Below are 18,430 nucleotides of genomic sequence, written 5' to 3' on the forward strand. Positions count from 1 at the left end.
AAATAGTTTTGAGTGTTTTTCAGATCATTTTGAAGTAATTCTGGAAGAATTATTCTAATTCCAGACAAGTTTCACGTCATTTATGCAGTTTTTGTCATGTTAAATTGGTTTTGTGTCATTTCAGACACGTTGCAGTCATTCAAGATGATTTTTTGGTCATAAAAGCTAAACATTGAGCAATCTGAGGAGAAGGTCACTTTAGACGTGGTTCTTGGATGAATTTCACTCATTTTAAACAATTTTCACTTCATTTAAAACAGATTTTTATGATTTTAAACAACTGTTGAGTGATTTGGACAAATGTTTGAGACATTTTTCACAATATTTTGACATCTGAAGCAAAGTTTGAGTCATTCTAAACACATTTTCCATCGTTCTCTCTTTTTCTTCGTGGTGTTCTGGTTCCTCAGAGCTGCAGGACTTTAATTAGAACGAACCTCAATGAAGAAAATGTTTCAGTGATAACAGAGCAGTCGTTTACATTTCATGTCTTCAAAGATTTTTCTTGTCATTGTGGCCATTTGACACAGATCTCAGGTCAGTTTTTGACAAACGTTGATATATTTTGGACAGATTTCGGTCTTTTAGGGAACCTTCAGAGTAAATCTGGACTCAGTTTGATTGATTTGCGTCCAGTTTGAAGCCGTCCTGGACACACTGGGAGACATTTCTGACCATTCTGAAGGTTTCAAAACATGTCATAAATAACAATAAATAATCAAAGAATTGTTTATTTTTCTCTCCTTCATGTTCTGGTTCCTCAGAGCTGCAGGACTTTAATTAAAAATGAACCTCAGTGAAGGAAAACGTAACAGCAGCTAAAAAACAAACAAAAACAAACAAACAAACATCCAGAAACGAGGAATAAAACGACCTTCAGACATGTGCAAAGAGTTTCTAAACGTCCTTCAGTTCAGGAAGCAAAACAACAAACAAACAAACAAACAACAGGAAGTTCAGTCAGGAGATAAAACGATCAGTTCAACCTGTTTGCTCCTCAAGTCCTGATTGTTAAACGTAGAAAACATTCAGAATAAAACCAGTTTCTGGGATCTGATGATTAGAAACAGCTGATCGGTAATCAATCATCAATCATCAATCAGAAGCTGTTCAGTCGGCTTTCTGCAGGTCTGAGGCCGAGAAAAAAGGCTAAATATTTCAGGATGAACTTTTATGAGAAGACAGACACGATATTTTTAGAATAAACTGAAAAATTTGGAATATTAAACTGGAATATTTTATTAGAATTAAACTTCAGGATACAATCATTTATAATTTGGAAAAAAAGCACAACTTTTAAGAAATATCCTGAAACGTTTTGGGAAACAGTCTGAGAATGACGCAGTTATAATTTAAGAAAAGAGTTAAAACATTTTCAGCATTTTACGGGAAATAATTTGAAGACATATTTTGTAAAAAGATCTTGCAATTTTTTTGAGAAATATTTCGGTAATAAAGTTGTAATATTTTTTTAACAAATGGAATCATAATATTTTAATTAATTAATGTTTAATATTGTGATAATTATGCTGTAATTTTTAGATAATTTATCTGAAATATTCTCAAAACAGTCACAATATTTTTAGGTTAAACTGCAAAGTTTGGAATATTAAACCGCAATATTTTATTTTAATAAAAAAGCAAAATTTCCAAGAAATATTCTGCAAAACGTTGAGAAATAATTTGAGAATGACGTCCTTTTATTTCAAGAGAACAGACAAAACATTTTCAGAATTATGAGGGGAACAATTTCAAGAAACATTAAGCTGTAATTTTAAAAAATGGAATGTAAATATTTTAATAAATTAATGTTTAATAATTTGCTAATTATGTTGTATTTTTTAGGTAATTAATGTGAAATATTCTGAAAATACAGTCACAATATGTTTAAAATAAACAGTAAAAGTTGGAATATTAAACTGCAATATTTTAATTATAAAAAAGTACAATTTTCAAACAATATCCTGGAATGTTTTGAGAAATAATCTGAGAATGACGTCGTTATATTTTCAGAATTATGAGGGGAACAACTTCAAGAAATATTAAGTTGGAATATTTTAAAAAATGGAATGTAGATATTTTAATAAATTCATGTTTAATAATCTGCTAATTATGTTGTAATTTCAGGTAATTAATGTGAAATATTCTCAATAATATTTTTAGGACAAAATTTGTTGTTGTTTTTTTAAATAATGGTGGAAATGAGCTGTAATATTTTCAGAATAAAGTTGCAGAAAATAATCATGTGATCTTTATAATACTGCATTTTTGGAATAGATTTAGAAGATTTTTAGAATTAAAAAAGATGCAATTTTCTGAAAAATATTTTTGTAATATTCTGAGAATGCAGCTGCAATATTTTTAGACGGAAATATGTGGAGAAATATTTTGAAACTGATGAGAATAAAATAGAAATGAATAAAAAGATTATTTAAAAAAAAGAACTGTTTTGTAACAGTTTGAGATTTAAGGTGTAATATTTTAAGTTTTTTTTTAATGTGATTATTTCCAGAACCACGTCGGAACATCCAGAGAATAAATTAGAAATGGTTTTAAAAAGGTGGAATATTTGTGGGAAAAACAGAATTTCTAGGAGGAAAACTGAAACTATCCTCTGAATAAAGCCGATAATTTGATGATAAATCTGTAATTTGTCAAGATTTTAAACGATTTTCCTGAAACGTTTCAGGACTTAAGATGAAGTTACAACGTTTAAGCCAAACAGAGAAAAATATGAGCCCAAAAATAAATAAAACTAAAAGAACTACAATAATATATATATATATATGATTAAAAAATGAGCAAACAAATCTATAAATAATAGAAAACCATAAAAACCAGCTGATGTGTTTTTGGGTTTTTCAGCTTAAAGTGATTCTTCAGAAACATCTGAATATTTTCTGACGTTCTTCCTGAAATATTTCGCCTTTTTCTGGACTTTAAGACGTTCTTCAGCCTCTGGAGACAAACGGAGGAACTGAGGAGCTCCTGGTCTGGTTCCTGTCCGGGTCTGGACTGGAGCAGCTGGTCCTGGTTTGTGGTCCAGGTCCAGGTTTCTGGTCCAGGTCTACCAGAGCCAGCTGTCCAGGTGCTGGATGCAGTAGCAGGACTGGTCCAGGATGGAGTCCAGGTCCCCGTAGGTGTGGTCCCTCCAGCCGGCCCCCAGCCTCTCGTTGTTGAGGACCTGGAGGCGGGGCGTCCCGTCCCGGAGGACCTGGTACAGGCAGGGCCAGCGGCTCTGGATCCGGAGCCGGGTCCGGCGGTCCAGCGTGATTCCGCGGACGATCTTCTTGGCCCGGAGCTCCCGGAGCGCCGGCAGCCGGAGGCGGGAGAAGACCAGACCCCGGCTGGGGGACACGTCCAGGAACTCCAGGGACGAGGACTCCAGGCTGTAGGACGTCCCCAGGGTCCTCAGGGGGACCAGGATGTGCAGCGTCAGGGCCCGCAGGTTGGGCAGCGCCGAGGTCAGCGTCTGCAGCGTTGCCGGGGCGACGCCCTTAAACACCCAGAAGTACTTAAGCTCCAGAACCCGGAGCTGCTGGAAGCGGCTCAGCAGCGCCACCGACGGGTCGGACCAGTCGAAGTGGACCCGAAGCTTCGAGATCCGGGGACAGGACTGGGTCAGCTTAGAGAGCAGGTCCTGGAAGCTGGTTACCTGCAGAACCAGAACCACAGTTAGAACCAGAAATGAAGCAGCTCAAAGTGGACCTCCGTCCAGCAGCAGAAAGAACTCGACGTTCGTCTCATTCTGTCTCGTTTTTCTTGCTTTGAGTCGTTCTATGTCGAGCTTTTCCAACGTTCCTTGGTGTTTTTTTGGACTTTTTCTTGATCAGAACCGTTTGCTTGTTTTATTGATCGATCATTGATAAAATGACGCTAAAAAACAATTAGTTGCAGTAAAACTTCTGTTTTGTCCAAAACCCAAAGATATGAAAGAAAACAGAAATAAACCAGAAAATATTCAGATTTCAGAAGCTGCAGTCACAGAACTGATCATGATTTTGTGAATAAATCAGTCAGTCATTGATTACCAGAAGAGGAAACCAATCGACTAACAGCTGATAGATTTCTGGTTCCGACAACTGAGAAAAAAGACGAATATTTTCTAAGATTTTTCTAAATTCAGTGTCTCAGAAGAAAAGATTTGCCGCTTTTCTTGTCTTGTTTCATTTCTAACTGCATATTTGCTTTTTTCTGGACTTTTGTACGTTTTGGTTTGTTTTATTGATCAACTGATTGATAAAAAAATCAATGATTAGTTGCAGCACAACGTCCTGTCTTGTAGATATGAGAGAGAAAAGAAAGAAAGCAGGAAATATTCCCTTTTTAGAAGCTGCAGTCACAGAACTGATCGCGTTTTTATGAATAAATGAATTGGTGAGAAGAAGAGGAAACTAATGGATTACCTATTGATAGATGATCTCCTGACATGTTCTATCTGGGAGGCCTCACCTGGTCCATCTTGGTGCTGCTGTCCTGCTGGGAGCTGGAGTGGACTCGGAGGTCCAGCGGCTCCAGCAGGGTGAAGGTCCAGTTGAGGTCCAGCTGGCTGAGGTCCCTGCAGTGCACGTTGTCCAGCAGGTGGCGCAGCAGCTGAGCCCAGCCGTTGTGTCGGTCTCCCAGGTCGAAGCTGGCCTTCAGCGTCAGCAGGCTGGCCCTCCTGGAGATCAGGTGGTGGGTGTAGTGGTGCACCCAGGCCTTCCAGCGCTCAAACTCCCGGTTGGACACCAGCAGCCCCTCCTGGCCCAGGTGGAAGACGCCGCGGCGGGAATAGTCTGCGACCCGCCACAGCTTCCCGGACCGGACCAGGCGGCTCCAGCTCAGGCAGACCAGAGCGCAGCTGCACTTGTCCACCTCGCCCAGGAAGGACAGGACGTGGAGACGGCACTCCACCGGCAGCAGGTCGAACGGGAACACGTCGTCAGACGCCTTCCTCCGGCTGCCCACCGGGACCAGCGGCCGTTTCCGTGGAGACATGACGACGGAGCAGGAAGTGATGCCGGAGGTCATCAGAGGTCATCGGAGGTCAGACTCTCCAGAGGAGGACTTCATGGTCCGGCTCAGACAGAAACATCTCTGGAACATTCACAGAACACAAAGAAACCAATCGATTAGTGAGCAGCTCTTCTGATAGTCAATGAATCTGATCGATTAATTCATAAAAACACGATCAATTCTGTGACTGCAGCTTCTTAAAAGGGAATTTCTCTGAGTGTCCCTGGTCCCAGAGCTGGATGCTTCAGATCTGTGGTTGATGTTCCACCAGCTGGTCCAGTCTCCATCATGTCCACTGTGGGATGCTGCTGCTGACCTTCCTCCAGCCCTCTGCTTCCAACTCCCCTTTTTCCACCAGTCAACTCTGCATCGCCTTCACTATACTGTTATGCTAACTTACATACTGTTTGAATTTTACTGCTAGCTATATATGGAGTATGTTTAATGTCAGAGCCGTACATCATAAGAGTAAACTATGAGTCAGTTTTCAATGTTAGCTTATACTTTGTCTGTGTCACATATCCTGTCATACATGTATCCAAATGTGTGTTGTGTTTTCCTTGCTTTCCCACCCCTCCCTCTTCTCCCATCCCTCCCCCTTGCCCTCCTCTGTCCTTCTCAACCCCCCCGGCCAGCAGGCAGATGGGTCCCCCCTATATAGAGCCGGGTTCTGCTCGAGGTTTCTTCCCTGTTAAAAGGGTGTTTTCCTGCCACTGTCTCCTTTGGGCTGCTCTGGGGGTCAGGCATATGGGTTCTGTAAAGCGCCTTGAGACAATTTGACTGTAAATGACGCTATATAAATAAAATTGAATTGAATATTTTCTAGTTTCTTTCCTCTAGGACAGTAATTTTCCATATTTTTATGGTCGTTTTGTGTCTCATCAGTTTGAGTCTCTAAACGCTCTTTGAAGTCTACTTATGGAGTGTTTTCACGATCATTGTGTCATTTTGTGTTCATTCTCAGTCTTTACATATTGTTTCACATCTCCTGGTGTTCAGTTTCACTCTAAGTATAATTATTTTGTGTTACTTTGAATCCTATTGTGGTCGTTTGGAGTCTCTTCGTGTTCATTCATGTCTCTTTCTGGTGACTATAAACTGTTTTATGGTCATTTTGTGTCTCTTTGTGGATGTTTTGTGTCTCTGTCTGGTAGTTTTGAGTCTCCATTAGTGTCCTTTAGGTCTAACGATGGTAGTTTTGTGTGTTTTTGTGATCATTCTGGGTCTCCTTGCTGTCATTTCGGGTCGCTTCGTATTTTCCCCTTTGAATTCCTGCATGCAAACGTGTTTCAGTAGTTTTAAATCAACAGCAGGACGGATTCCTGAAGCGTGAATGTAATTTTAGTAGCAGTTCACCGGAAAATACAAAACTGTAAGGTGATCTTTGTGCTCATCCAGGAACTAAATTACACTTTAATGTGATGAAGCGCCGTTATTCGGTTTCCTCTGGATCCTGTCAAACTAACAGACTTTAAAATTCTGCACATTAACGTAACACCGCTGGTTGCGTGGTTGTTTTGGGTCATTTTAAAGACAAAAACAGAGTCTTTACCTCGCTGTGCAACTCCTTCCTGCCGTCGGTTAGCGGCTAATCCTGCTAGCAGCTAACAGACAAACACAAGATTTTAAATCAACAACAGCGGAAAGTTCAGGATTTTATAAAAGCAGCTTCATGTCCGAAAGTTCCAGCGTCGGAAAAAGCAAAAACTGAACTTTACAAAGTTAAAGAAGCTAAAGAAAACTGAGGAAACGGGCCGGCTAGCCAGCGGCTAACAGCTGTTATTGTTTTTGTTGTGGCTCGCGGTTGATGGCGTCATCAGCATGCGTCCGGCTGCACGTTTTAATCTCCGGAGCGGCGCCGGCGGGTGGAGCTTCATGGAAAAAGAAAGAAAAAGTAGAAAATGCGGTCATTTTAAGGCTAATTATGAATTAATTTGATGGTGTCAATGATTAAACACACGAAAAGACGATAAACAGTGTTTTAATTAATGATGTAAAGATTTAAAGCGTGTTTTGGTGAGAAGAAGTAGCGCCTCCTGGTGGACCAAAGTACAATAATTTAATAATTTACATCTTTCACGAATTTATTTCAGTGAAATCAGCGTGACTCTGGTCTGAGCAGTGATATTTTTTATTGTGTTATTTTTATTAATTTTACTTATTTTATTTTTATTTTATTTTATTGCAAAGGGCATATCTGTTTACAAAACTCTGATTTTGGATTAATATTTGACCTGTCATCTCCACTGGCTTCCTCTTAATTTGCTGTTTTTTTTAAAGAATTAAATGAAATAAAAACTAAAGAATAATTTAATGTACTGCTGTTAAATTTAATTTGTTAAATAAAATATTACACAGTGAAACCTGTTTTTCATCAATTTTCACATTAAAATCAAGTTTAACCTGAACACAGACACAGATGAAATAAAACTAATATAGCTAATAGAGTTTTTTCCTTTTATTCAGAGAGGACTCGGGACTAAATTCATATTTAGAACAACAGTGACGTGAGCTAGACCTAGGATGGTAACCAAAAACACAAATACAAAAAAATAATCATTCAAATTTTAATTTATAAATAAAATAATTATGTATTTATCCAAGACAAAAAAATGTAAAGCTTTTCATGAATTCACTTAAATAATATGCTTTTTAAGACTTTATTGGGATTCTGAAAATTTAGAATTTACGGAATATAAAAACTATTTTAACTTGTTTTGAAGAGAATTTATATCAAGCGTGGTGATTTATTTATCTTTTAAGATATTTTTTATTTTATTAAAATCCACCTGACTGATTTATTTTGTTGCGTTTTATTCAGTCATTGTCTGTCTGAATCTGTTGGTTCTTTTGTGGTTTTAGGATTAATTTTCACCAACAGATGTAACTACAGGGTTAAGAAACTAAGAAGTTTAACCCCAGCTGACACCTTCTCATATTATATTATATTATATTATATTATATTATATTATATTATATTATATTATATTATATTATGTTATATTATATTATTATATTATTTTATATTATATTAAACAGCAGTGAAACCTCTTTATTTACCGGATATCAGCTGGTTAAACTTGAACAAAACGATGTAAATAAAACAACGAATACATTTAATTTAACTAATTTATGAAAGTTTTTTCCTTCTATGGGACTTTATTCAGAAAATTCATTATTTATATTTGGACAACAGAGAGATGAAAAATTAAAATATATATATATATATTTTAAACAAACATTTAAGAATAAATAATTTAATAATTTCAAGAAAAAATGACAGAAAAGAGACTGAAGGTTAAATGTGTTTAGCTCAATAAATCCTCCTTTAAATGGTTCTAATCTGATGAAGGTGTTTAGTTTCATGTCGAGCTTCAGTCTGAGTGAAAGAATAAAATTATCTGAAGGTTTAAACTCTGATTTAATCCGTTTTTTTGTTTGTTTTGGGCTACGTGACTAAAAGATGGCGGGGGTGCGTTCAGCGACTCGGAGGAAAAACGGAAAAACCGAGAAATCTGCAGTGTACCAAAAAATGGAAACATGTGACCAGACGCAGGAAGAGCTCCCAGAGGAAATCTGGAACATGTTTGAAATGATAATAATTCAGGTGAGAAGCTGATGTTCTGCTTCTGAATGATCGTTGTTGATCTTTGTGGTCATTTGTGTTTCTTTTTTGTAATTTTAGGATCATTTTAAGGCTTTAAATGCTCGTTATGGCTGTTTTCTGATCATTTTGTGTCTGTTTTGTGGATTATTTCTGGTATTTATGAGTTTACTTGTGGTTATTTAATGTCTCTTTGTGATTGTTGTGTGTTTTTGGTGTCATATTGTGCGTAATTGTGATTAATCAGTGCCTCTTTTTGCTCATTTTGAGTCTTCCTGGTTGTCTTGTGTCTCTTTGTGGCCATTTTTAGATCTACTTATGACTGTTTTGTGTGTTTCTGTGATCATTTTGATTGTGTTTGTGGTCATGCTGTCTCTTTTGTAGTTTTTTTTGTCTCCTTGTGGTCATTTTGTGTCATTGTCATTTTGTCCATTTTTTGTGGTTGTTCTAAGTCTTTCTGTCAACATCTATGACTCTTTCTGGTTGTTTTGTGGCTCTTTGTGGTCATTTTCTCATCTACTTATGGTTGTAGTGTGTTTTTCTTCTCATTTGGAGTCTTTCTGTTTGTGTTTTTCTCTTTGTCATCATTTTTGTCTAAGTACAGTCCTGTTGTGTATGTTTGTAGTTCTCATTCTGGTTGTTTTGTGTCTCTGTTTGGCCACTTTTCCATCTATCTATTGTTATTGTGTGCTTTTTTTTATCATTGTGTGTCTTTTTATTGCTATTTTGTGGATTTTTGTGAGTGCTTTGAGTCTTTTTGTGTCTATATTGTCTACTCATGGTGACTTTTCTGTTTTTTTGTGGTCATTTTTGCGTCTTTTATTCTCTTTCTAATCAACTTTCAGACCACTAACTGTTTCTTTAACTGCTCTGTGGTTCTTCTCTCTGGACTCTCTCGGTGTTTTTCCATCAGGTCGGGGTGACATCAGGATTCCTGTATTTGTCCAACGGTCCATGAAGGCACCGCGAGGTTTGTTGTGGTCCTGCGGAGCTGTGTCCCCTGCCAGCCAATCAGGGGCCAGGACGGGAGAGCAGGCGTGTCATGTGACCACTCCCTCGCCTCCGCCCCCTCCGCTGAAAGTCCGACCGTCTCTCCGGTTTGATTCATTCCCGCTGATCCGCTGATAACGGTCCCTGCTGCTGGTCGGTTCCTAACGGTCCACACTGCTGCCTGTGATCCGGTGATAACAGTTCCTAACGTTCCCTGCTGGTGCTCCGTTAACGGTTCCTAACGATCGGCTCCGTTCCTCCGGTTCGAACCATGAAGACTAAGTTCATTAACGGCGTCTCCTCGTCGCCCTCCCTTTCTCTGGGGCTGCTGGTGACGCAGAACGCCCTCCAGGTGCAGCCCGACGCCCAGGGGGACTCCAAGGAGCCGCTGCGGGCCGAGCAGAGCCCGGACCTGGACACCCGGCGGAGGGCGTTCCGGTGGTGCCGGGAGTTCCTGCACGGAGCCTGGAAGAGCGTGACGGAGGAGGAGTTCGGCATCTCCATCATCAGGTAGAAACACCTGGTTAAGCAGCACCTGTTCACCTGGGTGTAACTGGTTACCTAGGTAACTGAGCTGATGACGTCACCAGGTGTTCTGATCAGAGCATCAGGTGTTTTTAGCAGCAAGTGACGAACGAAATAACAAAAAATGAAAATCTGCAAACTTTTATCATAAATATGAATGCAAAGTTTTTGTGTGTTTTTCATAATAATATAAAATATACATTTGAAAAAAAATAAACTGATGAAATTGCAAAGTAAAATATTGAACAAAATTGTAAATTAAAAATGTTTTCTTAAGAAATTATTGAAATTACAAACTAAAACTGTTGACAGTAATCAAATTATGAACTCGAAGAGGGCTGCACAGTGGGCTAGTGGTTAGCACTGTCGCCTTGCAGCAAGAAGATCCCCGGTTCAAATCCCGGCCTGGGATCTTTCTGCATGGAGTTTGCATGTTCTCCCTGTGCATGCGTGGGTTTTCTCCGGGTACTCCGGCTTCCTCCCACAGTCCAAAAACATGCTGAGGTTAATTGGTTACTCTAAATTGTCCGTAGGTGTGAATGTGAGTGTGATTGTGTGTCTGTATATGCAGCCCTGTGACAGACTGGTGACCTGTCCAGGGTGTCCCCTGCCTTCACCCGAGTCAGCTGGGATAGACTCCAGCACCCCCCATGACCCTAGTGAGGATGAAGTGGTGGATAGAGGATGGATGGATGGATGGAAACTGAAAGTAGAAAAAAGTAAGCAAATGAAATTGTGCAGTAAAAAAATAATAAAATTGTAAACTTAAAATAGTTTTAAATGAAATTATAAATTACAAATACTTTCTAAAACATAATGAAAACTGTAAATTAGAAGTATTTTATCAAATTCTAAACAAAAAACTAAACCCGATATATATATATATATATATATATATATATATATGTATGTATGTATGTATATACACACTTATTACGTTTTGTGCTAAAAATCTTTTATGAAATGTTAAACTAACAATATTTACTGGAAGTGCAAACAAAAAAGAGGAAAAAAGAGAAAAAAAAGAAACTGTAATTTAACAAAAAAAATACTGTCTTCAAAACAGGAATGTATGAACTAAAAATCTAAAAACTAATGAAAATGTGAAGTGAAAATCTTTTCAAAATAAATGGTGAACTCAGACATGATGGGCTGAACGGGTTCTGATGGTTAGCAGTTATTTATAAAGACGTTCAGCAGGAACTAAGAAAACAAAGACAGAAATAAAAAGATGTTAATATAATATTTAGTCTAAAGATGAATGACTGAAGGAAAGTTAATTTAAGAAAATCCACTTTTTAAGGAAATGTTTAAATGATGAAAGGTTACAAGCTGCTTCAATAACGTTTTATCAGTCAGTGTGACTCGTTTAGAGTTTAAATAACGTTTTATCAGTCAGTGTGACTCGTTTAAATAGCGTTTTGTGTTCTCCGTCCATCCAGAGGAGGTCTGAGCAACAAGCTGTTCCTCTGCAGCCTCCCAGACGGACGAGCTTCAGTCGGAGACGAACCCAGAAACGTCCTGCTGAGACTCTATGGAGCCATTTTACAGGTGAGCAGCTCCTCACAGCTGGACCAACCAGGAAGTAGCAGGCAGGTCTGAGTCCGCCAGAGAAACTAGATCCTCCTCAGGTCGCTGTTAGAGTTTAATCAGAGCTGAAGCACCGGAAACATCAGACAGTAAACAGCCTCCAGATTCATCACTTTTAATGGACTTTTACAGAGCTTCATCGGTCCAGCAGATAGAACCATGACATTTAGGAGGAGAAACAAAAAATAAAAAACTGACCCCGGATCAGTTTTACATCCATCCTGGTGTCTCAGTCTGAAGATAATCTAGATTTCACCAATTCTGGACATTTTTTGAGTCATTTTGGAAAATTTCAGGTCCTTTAGAACATTTTTGGAATAATTTGGGGAAATATTGAGTCACTATTTTAAGAATTTTGTCATTTTTTTGGACAAATTTTTAATAATATTGGTACAATTTAGTGTATGTTTGAACATAAACTTTGCAAGAAACTTCTCCAAATATTCTTCCAAGTTGCTCCACATTTGTCCAAACCCACAAAAAATGTTTAAAATGATTCAGTTAGTTCAGCAAATGAAAAGAAAAATGACTCTGAAGATTCCAAAATGACAAAGGAATGGCAAAATGATGAAAAACATTCTGAAGAATTTATCCCAAATGATGCTAAAAATTGTCTAAAATTTGTCCCAGATCTCAGGAACCCGTTAAAAACGACTTCAATTGTTCAAAATGACTCATCAATCATCTGAAATTAACTTAAATTAGTTTAAAATGACAGGAGGTTTTTTAAATACTCAAAAATACTGTGAACTCCCTCTAATATTCTTTAACATGGTAGAATCTTTTTTAAAAACACTACCAGTCAAAAGTTTGGAGACACGTTCTCATTCATTTGAATAAGAACGTGTCTCCAAACTTTTGACTAGTAGTGTCTTTCAGAATTAAACAAGTAGCAACAATGGGAAAATTAATTCTTCTTGTAATTATTAGAATATTTTAGCAAATATTTTGTGAATTAATTTGTAATAATCCGAGAAAGCAGCCACAACGTTTTTATATGTAGAAAAAACAGAAGTTTCTCAAAATACCTTCCAGTATTTTGAGAAACTTTCTGTAATATTATTGAATTAAGTTTTAAGATTTATGTAATATACATTTATAATATTTAAAAAAATAATTTATAAAGGGTTATGATTTGATTCCTAATATTTTGAGAATGCTGCCATAATTTATATTTTATATATTTTATTATTTTCTGTATCATTCAGCGTTTGTCCTCCAGCAGTAAAAGAGAAACTCATCTCAACACTCTGAGCTCATGAACGTTTTATTTCCTCAAAGCTCCGTCTGATGCATTAACTATCAGCTCTGATTGTTTAATGACCGGTTTATTGTCCATCGCCATGGTAACTGCTGCCGCCTCTCAGGACCAATCAGTGATGTCAGACCAAAAAGCTAATAGCATCCAGGAAGCATGGCGTCGTCGTGGTAATAATTAAACCGAGACCGACTCGGTTTCTCAGAGACGGAGTTATGAGACGCCGAGTCGGATCAGAGCTTTATATTGGGCCACAGGAAGTGATGCGTAGCTACAGGAAGTGATGCATGGCTGCAGGAAGTGATGCGTCGCTACAGGAAGTGACACATCACCACAGGAAGTGATGCATAGCTGCAGGAAGTGATGTGTAGCCGCAGGAAGTGATGCGTCGCTGTGAGTCTGAACTTCCTGTCCTGATGCAGTTTCTTCCTGTTTCCGTTCTCAGATGTCCTGTAATAAAGGAGAGTCTCGACAGTCCAACAAAGAAAACCACTTCCAGGTAAGAAGCTACTTCCTGTTTCCTGTCTGGTCTCCTGCGGAAGAACCTTCAGATCCTGAAGATGTTTAAACTCCGGTTTGATCCTCTTTAACCTCCCAGCTGTTCATCCAACAACGTTCTGGTCTCTGCTGGACTTGAGAAGTCAGATAAACTCTGCAGTTTTAATGTTGAAATGTGTCGTAGTACTGATCCTCAGAAAAATGTGCTTCAAGAGTAGTCCAGAACTAACCAAAATGTGGTTAAAATTGTTCAGAATCACTGAAAAATTCTTTACAATTGTGTTCAAAATGCTTCAAAAACAAAAATTACTCAAAATCAATCCAAAATGAGTTTTTAAAAACCTCCAAAACGATTTTAGAGTGTCTAAAATTTGTCTCAGATGGCAAGAGCCTCGAAACATTTGTCCAAAATGAAACACAATTTGTTTAAAATGACATAAAACTTTTTGAAAATGACTCAAAAATACTGTAAACTTACTCAAGTATTCTTTCAAATGATAAGAAAATCTGTTCAAAATGACAAATATGCGTCCAAAATGTGATGTGTGATGTCATCAGCCAGTTATGGCGTCCCGTCTGTTTCCGTGAAGACGCTTGGATCTGCTGTAATCGGGTTAAACTGAACGAACGAAGCTGCTGATCAGACGAATCCTGTTAACATTTAACTGGATTAAATCATCCTCAGACATCAGCTCCACATGCTACTGACACGCTACATACAACGAACAACATAAGACAACGTAAAACTGACATGTAGCACACAATATGCAACATATGACTAAAATACAACTGACATACAACATACAATATACAACATACTACCAACATACAACATACTACCAACATACAACATACTACCAACATACAACATACAATATACAACATACTACCAACATACAATATACAACATGCTACCAACATACAACATACTACCAACATATAACATACAACATACTGCCAACATATAACATACAACATACTGCCAACATATAACATACAACATACAACATACAACATACTACCAACATACAACATACAACATACTACCAACATACAACATACTACAACATACAACATACTACCAACATACAACATACTACCAACATATAACATACAACATACAACATACTACCAACATACAACATACTACCAACATACAATATACAGCATACTACCAACATACAACATAGAATATACAACATACTACCAACATGCAACATACTACCAACATGCAACATACTACCAACATGCAACATACTACCAACATACAATATACAGCATACTACCAACATACAATATACAACATACTACCAACATGCAACATACTACCAACATACAACATACTACCAACATGCAACATACTACCAACATACAATATACAGCATACTACCAACATACAATATACAACATACTACCAACATGCAACATACTACCAACATACAACATACTACCAACATGCAACATACTACCAACATACAATATACAGCATACTACCAACATACAACATACAATATACAACATACTACCAACATGCAACATACTACCAACATACAATATACAGCATACTACCAACATACAACATACTACCAACATGCAACATACTACCAACATGCAACATACTACCAACATACAATATACAGCATACTACCAACATACAACATACTACCAACATGCAACATACTACCAACATACAATATACAGCATACTACCAACATACAACATACAATATACAACATACTACCAACATGCAACATACTACCAACATACAATATACAGCATACTACCAACATACAACATACAACATACTACCAACATACAACATACAATACAAAACATGCAGCTGACAGAGAAAAACTGCTAATTTACATGTGGACCTAGAAAACACACTGAAACTGTAAAAAAAACAAATAATTTCCTGCCAACATGTTGACTGTAAATAAAAAACTGTAACCTTCATTGGGAGAAACACAGATGTTGGACGTTCTTTCCACGTTGTCTGAACATTCTGGAGGTTGCAACGTGTCAGTTTTTTTCTCTGGATGAAGTCATTTGGTTCCTCTGACCTACATGGAACGTCGGCTGCTTTTATCTGACAGAAGTTAATCATCGACCCGTCAGGAACACGTTCAGACAGAAGCAGAAGGTTTTTGACATTTCAGATTGGAACTGTGGTGACACTGAGCTCAGATTAAAGTCCAGAGCAGTTCAGTCCGGATGTTCCTCCAGAGATAAAGAACCAGAGTTCAGTTCAAGCTCAGCGTCAAAGAACAGATCTGAGAACAGCAGAGAGGTTACACGTTTCATTCATCTGATAGTCATCAGTTAATTATGATTCATTATCAGAACAGCTTCCTAGAGGTTTGTTCTGACTAATTCAGTCTAAAATGATTCAAAAATAGTCCAAAATGAACTTAAATTTATTTAAAATCACCTAAAAATTCAATACAATGGCAGGAAAATTTTCTAAATTAACACATCGGGCCAAAATGACTTTAAAAATTGAAAATTTGTCCCAGATGACAAGAACCTGGAAAAATGACCAAATCGACTCAAAAGTATTCTAAAATGAACCAAAATTAACCGAAATATGTTTCTGAAAATGACTCAAAAATCTGTAAACTTACTCAAATATTCTTTAAAATAATAAGAAAATCTGTTCAAAATGACAAAAATCTGTCCAAAATGTCTCAAACCTAAAAATTTATCAAATACTTTTTAAAAAACTCTAAAATTACTTCAGAAATTGTCCACAATTTGTCCCACATGACAAGAACCCACAAAGATGACTTTGGTTATCCAAAGTGACTCAAAAATGTTCTAAAATTATCCAGAATTTGTTTAAAATTGTCCAAAATCACTCAAAAATTCTTTACAATGACAGGAAAATTTTCCAAATTAGTCGACATGTTGGACCAAAATGACAAAAATGCTTCACAAGCAAAAAGTACTCAGAATTTTCCCAAAAAGTGTTTAAAATTCGTTCCATGTGGCAAAAACCTGTTAAACAAATTGAAAATGTGTCCAAAATGAACCATAATATGTTTAAAATGATGTAGAACTTTTTGAAAATTACTCAGATATGCTATAAAAATGTAATTAAAGTTGTGTTTAGAAGGTAAAGACTTGAAACGTGGACGTGGAGAAACAAGATACTGAGTCAACCTAAATTCAGTTTTATATTGAGCAACACAGAAATCTGAGCTTAAATTGGACAAAATATTAAGTTGATGCCACATTAAAAGTACTTTTGTTAAATTACAAGTTTTATCTAAATCATTCCGTTAGATCTTCTTACATTTTGCATTTAATTCAGTGGTTGGAATCGAATAAAGACGTCAGCAGAACATGACGCTGTCTGCAGAACAAAGAACTCAGACAGAAAATGTAGAAGTCTAACGGACGCTGAGCTGAATAAAACGGTTTGACTGTTTTGTGGTGAAACCTCGGAGCTGCAGGCGTTGTTAACCCTTTTAAGGAGAGATGTGGGTCAGTAGACGAAGCCTCCTGAGGCTGTCGGGACGATTATCCCGGAGGATTATCCACACTGGACGTTTACGGCTGCATGTGATCAGCGCTCTGCAGATAAAGACGTTATGTAACCCAGACAGCTGCTCACACTCCTCTGACGGGAATCACTGCTGGAGGGAAGAAAGAACCACATTTTGAGACGGCAGTTACAGCCAAGAGTGTATGGTTACAGCACAGCTTCAGGTAGAGCCGGAAGAAACTGTTCTGGAAGAAACCCTCAGAGCACTTTATGGACATCTTCAATATTGAGTGTTGAATTTAGCAAGACAAGAAAATACTGGTTAAAATGGTCGTAGGAGCTTCAGGAGAAATCAACTACTGAAGCTTCTGTTTCTACTGAAGCTCCTACGAGTATACAAACTTTTGTTTCGTAGGATCTTCAGTATAAATCGACTGGACCTCTTTGGGAGGTTCTTGAACAAGAACCTACCAGAAGCTCCTGCAAGAAGCTCCTATGATTTTGAAACATTTTTTTCTTTAAAGAACTTATCAAAGAAGTTCAGTTGATTCCTACTGAAGCTCCTACGATTGTACAAACTTTTATTTCATTGGCGCTTCAGCAGAAACCAACTGGACTTCTTTGAGAGAAGTCCCAAAGAAGGTTCTTGTTCAAGAAAGAAGTTTGTATAATCGTAGGAGCTTCTTGTAGGAGAAGTGAACTGGACTTCTCTGGTAGGTTCTACCAAAGAAGTCCAGTTAATTTCTGGACTTCTCTGGTAGAAGAACCTACCAGAGAAGTCCAGTTGGTTTCTACTGAAGCTCCTACAAAAGAAAAGTTTGTATAATCGTAGGAGATTCAGCAGAAATGGACTGAACTTCTCTGGTAGGTTCTTTAGCTTCTACTGAAGAATTTTTGAGACATTTTGGAAAATTTTAAACAAATTTCGGTTCATTTTGGGTTATTTAAATAATTTAAATAATTTTAAATAAAAAAATGTAAAAGTAATTTTTGGTTTTGAAGCGTTTTGGACTCATTTTTGTCACTTTGTTCCAACATGTCGATTCATTTGTAGTATTTTCCTGCAATTGTAAAGATTTTTTTAATAATTTTGAACAATTTTAAACAAATTTTGTTTCATTTTGGGCTACTACTACGACAAACTTTTCTTTTCTTATTTGAACAAGAACTTCCCAGAGAAGTCTCGTTGGATTCTGGATTTAAGCTCCAGTGATGACACAAACGTTCCTTTTGCAGCAGCTTCAGTAGAAACCAACTGAACTTCTCTGGTAGGTTTTTGTTCGAGAAAAAAAAGTTTGTAGTAATAGTCCAAAATGAACCTAATCTTTTTAAATTTGTCCAAAATTTGTCCAAAATGAACCAAAATTTGTTTAAAATCACTCAAAAATTCTTTACGACAGAAAATTTTTCCAAATGAATCGACACTGTAAATTTACTCAGATATTCTTTAAAATGATACGAAAATCTGTTCGAAATGAGAAAA

General features: G+C 37.3%; 2 protein-coding genes across 2 annotated transcripts in view; one reads left to right on the plus strand and one right to left on the minus strand.

Moving 5' to 3' along the window:
* Window positions 1-246: 246 nt before the first annotated feature.
* Window positions 247-6,826, minus strand: si:dkey-12e7.1 (uncharacterized protein LOC557553 homolog). The gene is made up of 3 exons (XM_022219357.2): window positions 6,548-6,826; window positions 4,453-5,076; window positions 247-3,655 (listed from the first exon to the last, which is right to left on the minus strand). Exons 2-3 carry the CDS (start codon window positions 5,008-5,010, stop codon window positions 3,068-3,070), a joined length of 1,146 nt encoding a protein of 381 aa, XP_022075049.1. The 5' UTR covers window positions 5,011-5,076; window positions 6,548-6,826; the 3' UTR covers window positions 247-3,067.
* Window positions 6,827-9,532: 2,706 nt separating this feature from the next.
* chka (choline kinase alpha) overlaps window positions 9,533-18,430 on the plus strand; it is a 31,957-nt gene continuing 23,059 nt past the window's right edge. Inside the window, exons 1-3 of the mRNA XM_022219356.2 lie at window positions 9,533-10,099; window positions 11,557-11,665; window positions 13,408-13,461. Of these exons, the coding sequence (XP_022075048.1) occupies window positions 9,861-10,099; window positions 11,557-11,665; window positions 13,408-13,461 (402 nt within the window). The 5' untranslated portion in view covers window positions 9,533-9,860. The remainder of the gene's footprint in view (window positions 10,100-11,556; window positions 11,666-13,407; window positions 13,462-18,430) is intronic.

Source organism: Acanthochromis polyacanthus, chromosome 8 (genome assembly GCF_021347895.1).
Source record: "Acanthochromis polyacanthus isolate Apoly-LR-REF ecotype Palm Island chromosome 8, KAUST_Apoly_ChrSc, whole genome shotgun sequence".
NCBI lineage: Eukaryota > Metazoa > Chordata > Actinopteri > Pomacentridae > Acanthochromis > Acanthochromis polyacanthus.

Bases quoted from the DNA above. Each gene is read 5' to 3' on its own strand.
- si:dkey-12e7.1 (XM_022219357.2), bottom strand. From the start codon at position 5,010: ATGACCTCCGGCATCACTTCCTGCTCCGTCGTCATGTCTCCACGGAAA. The intron at 3,656-4,452 runs GTGAGGCCTCCC...CTGGTTCTGCAG, and splicing joins GCAGCACCAAGATGGACCAG to GTAACCAGCTTCCAGGACCT.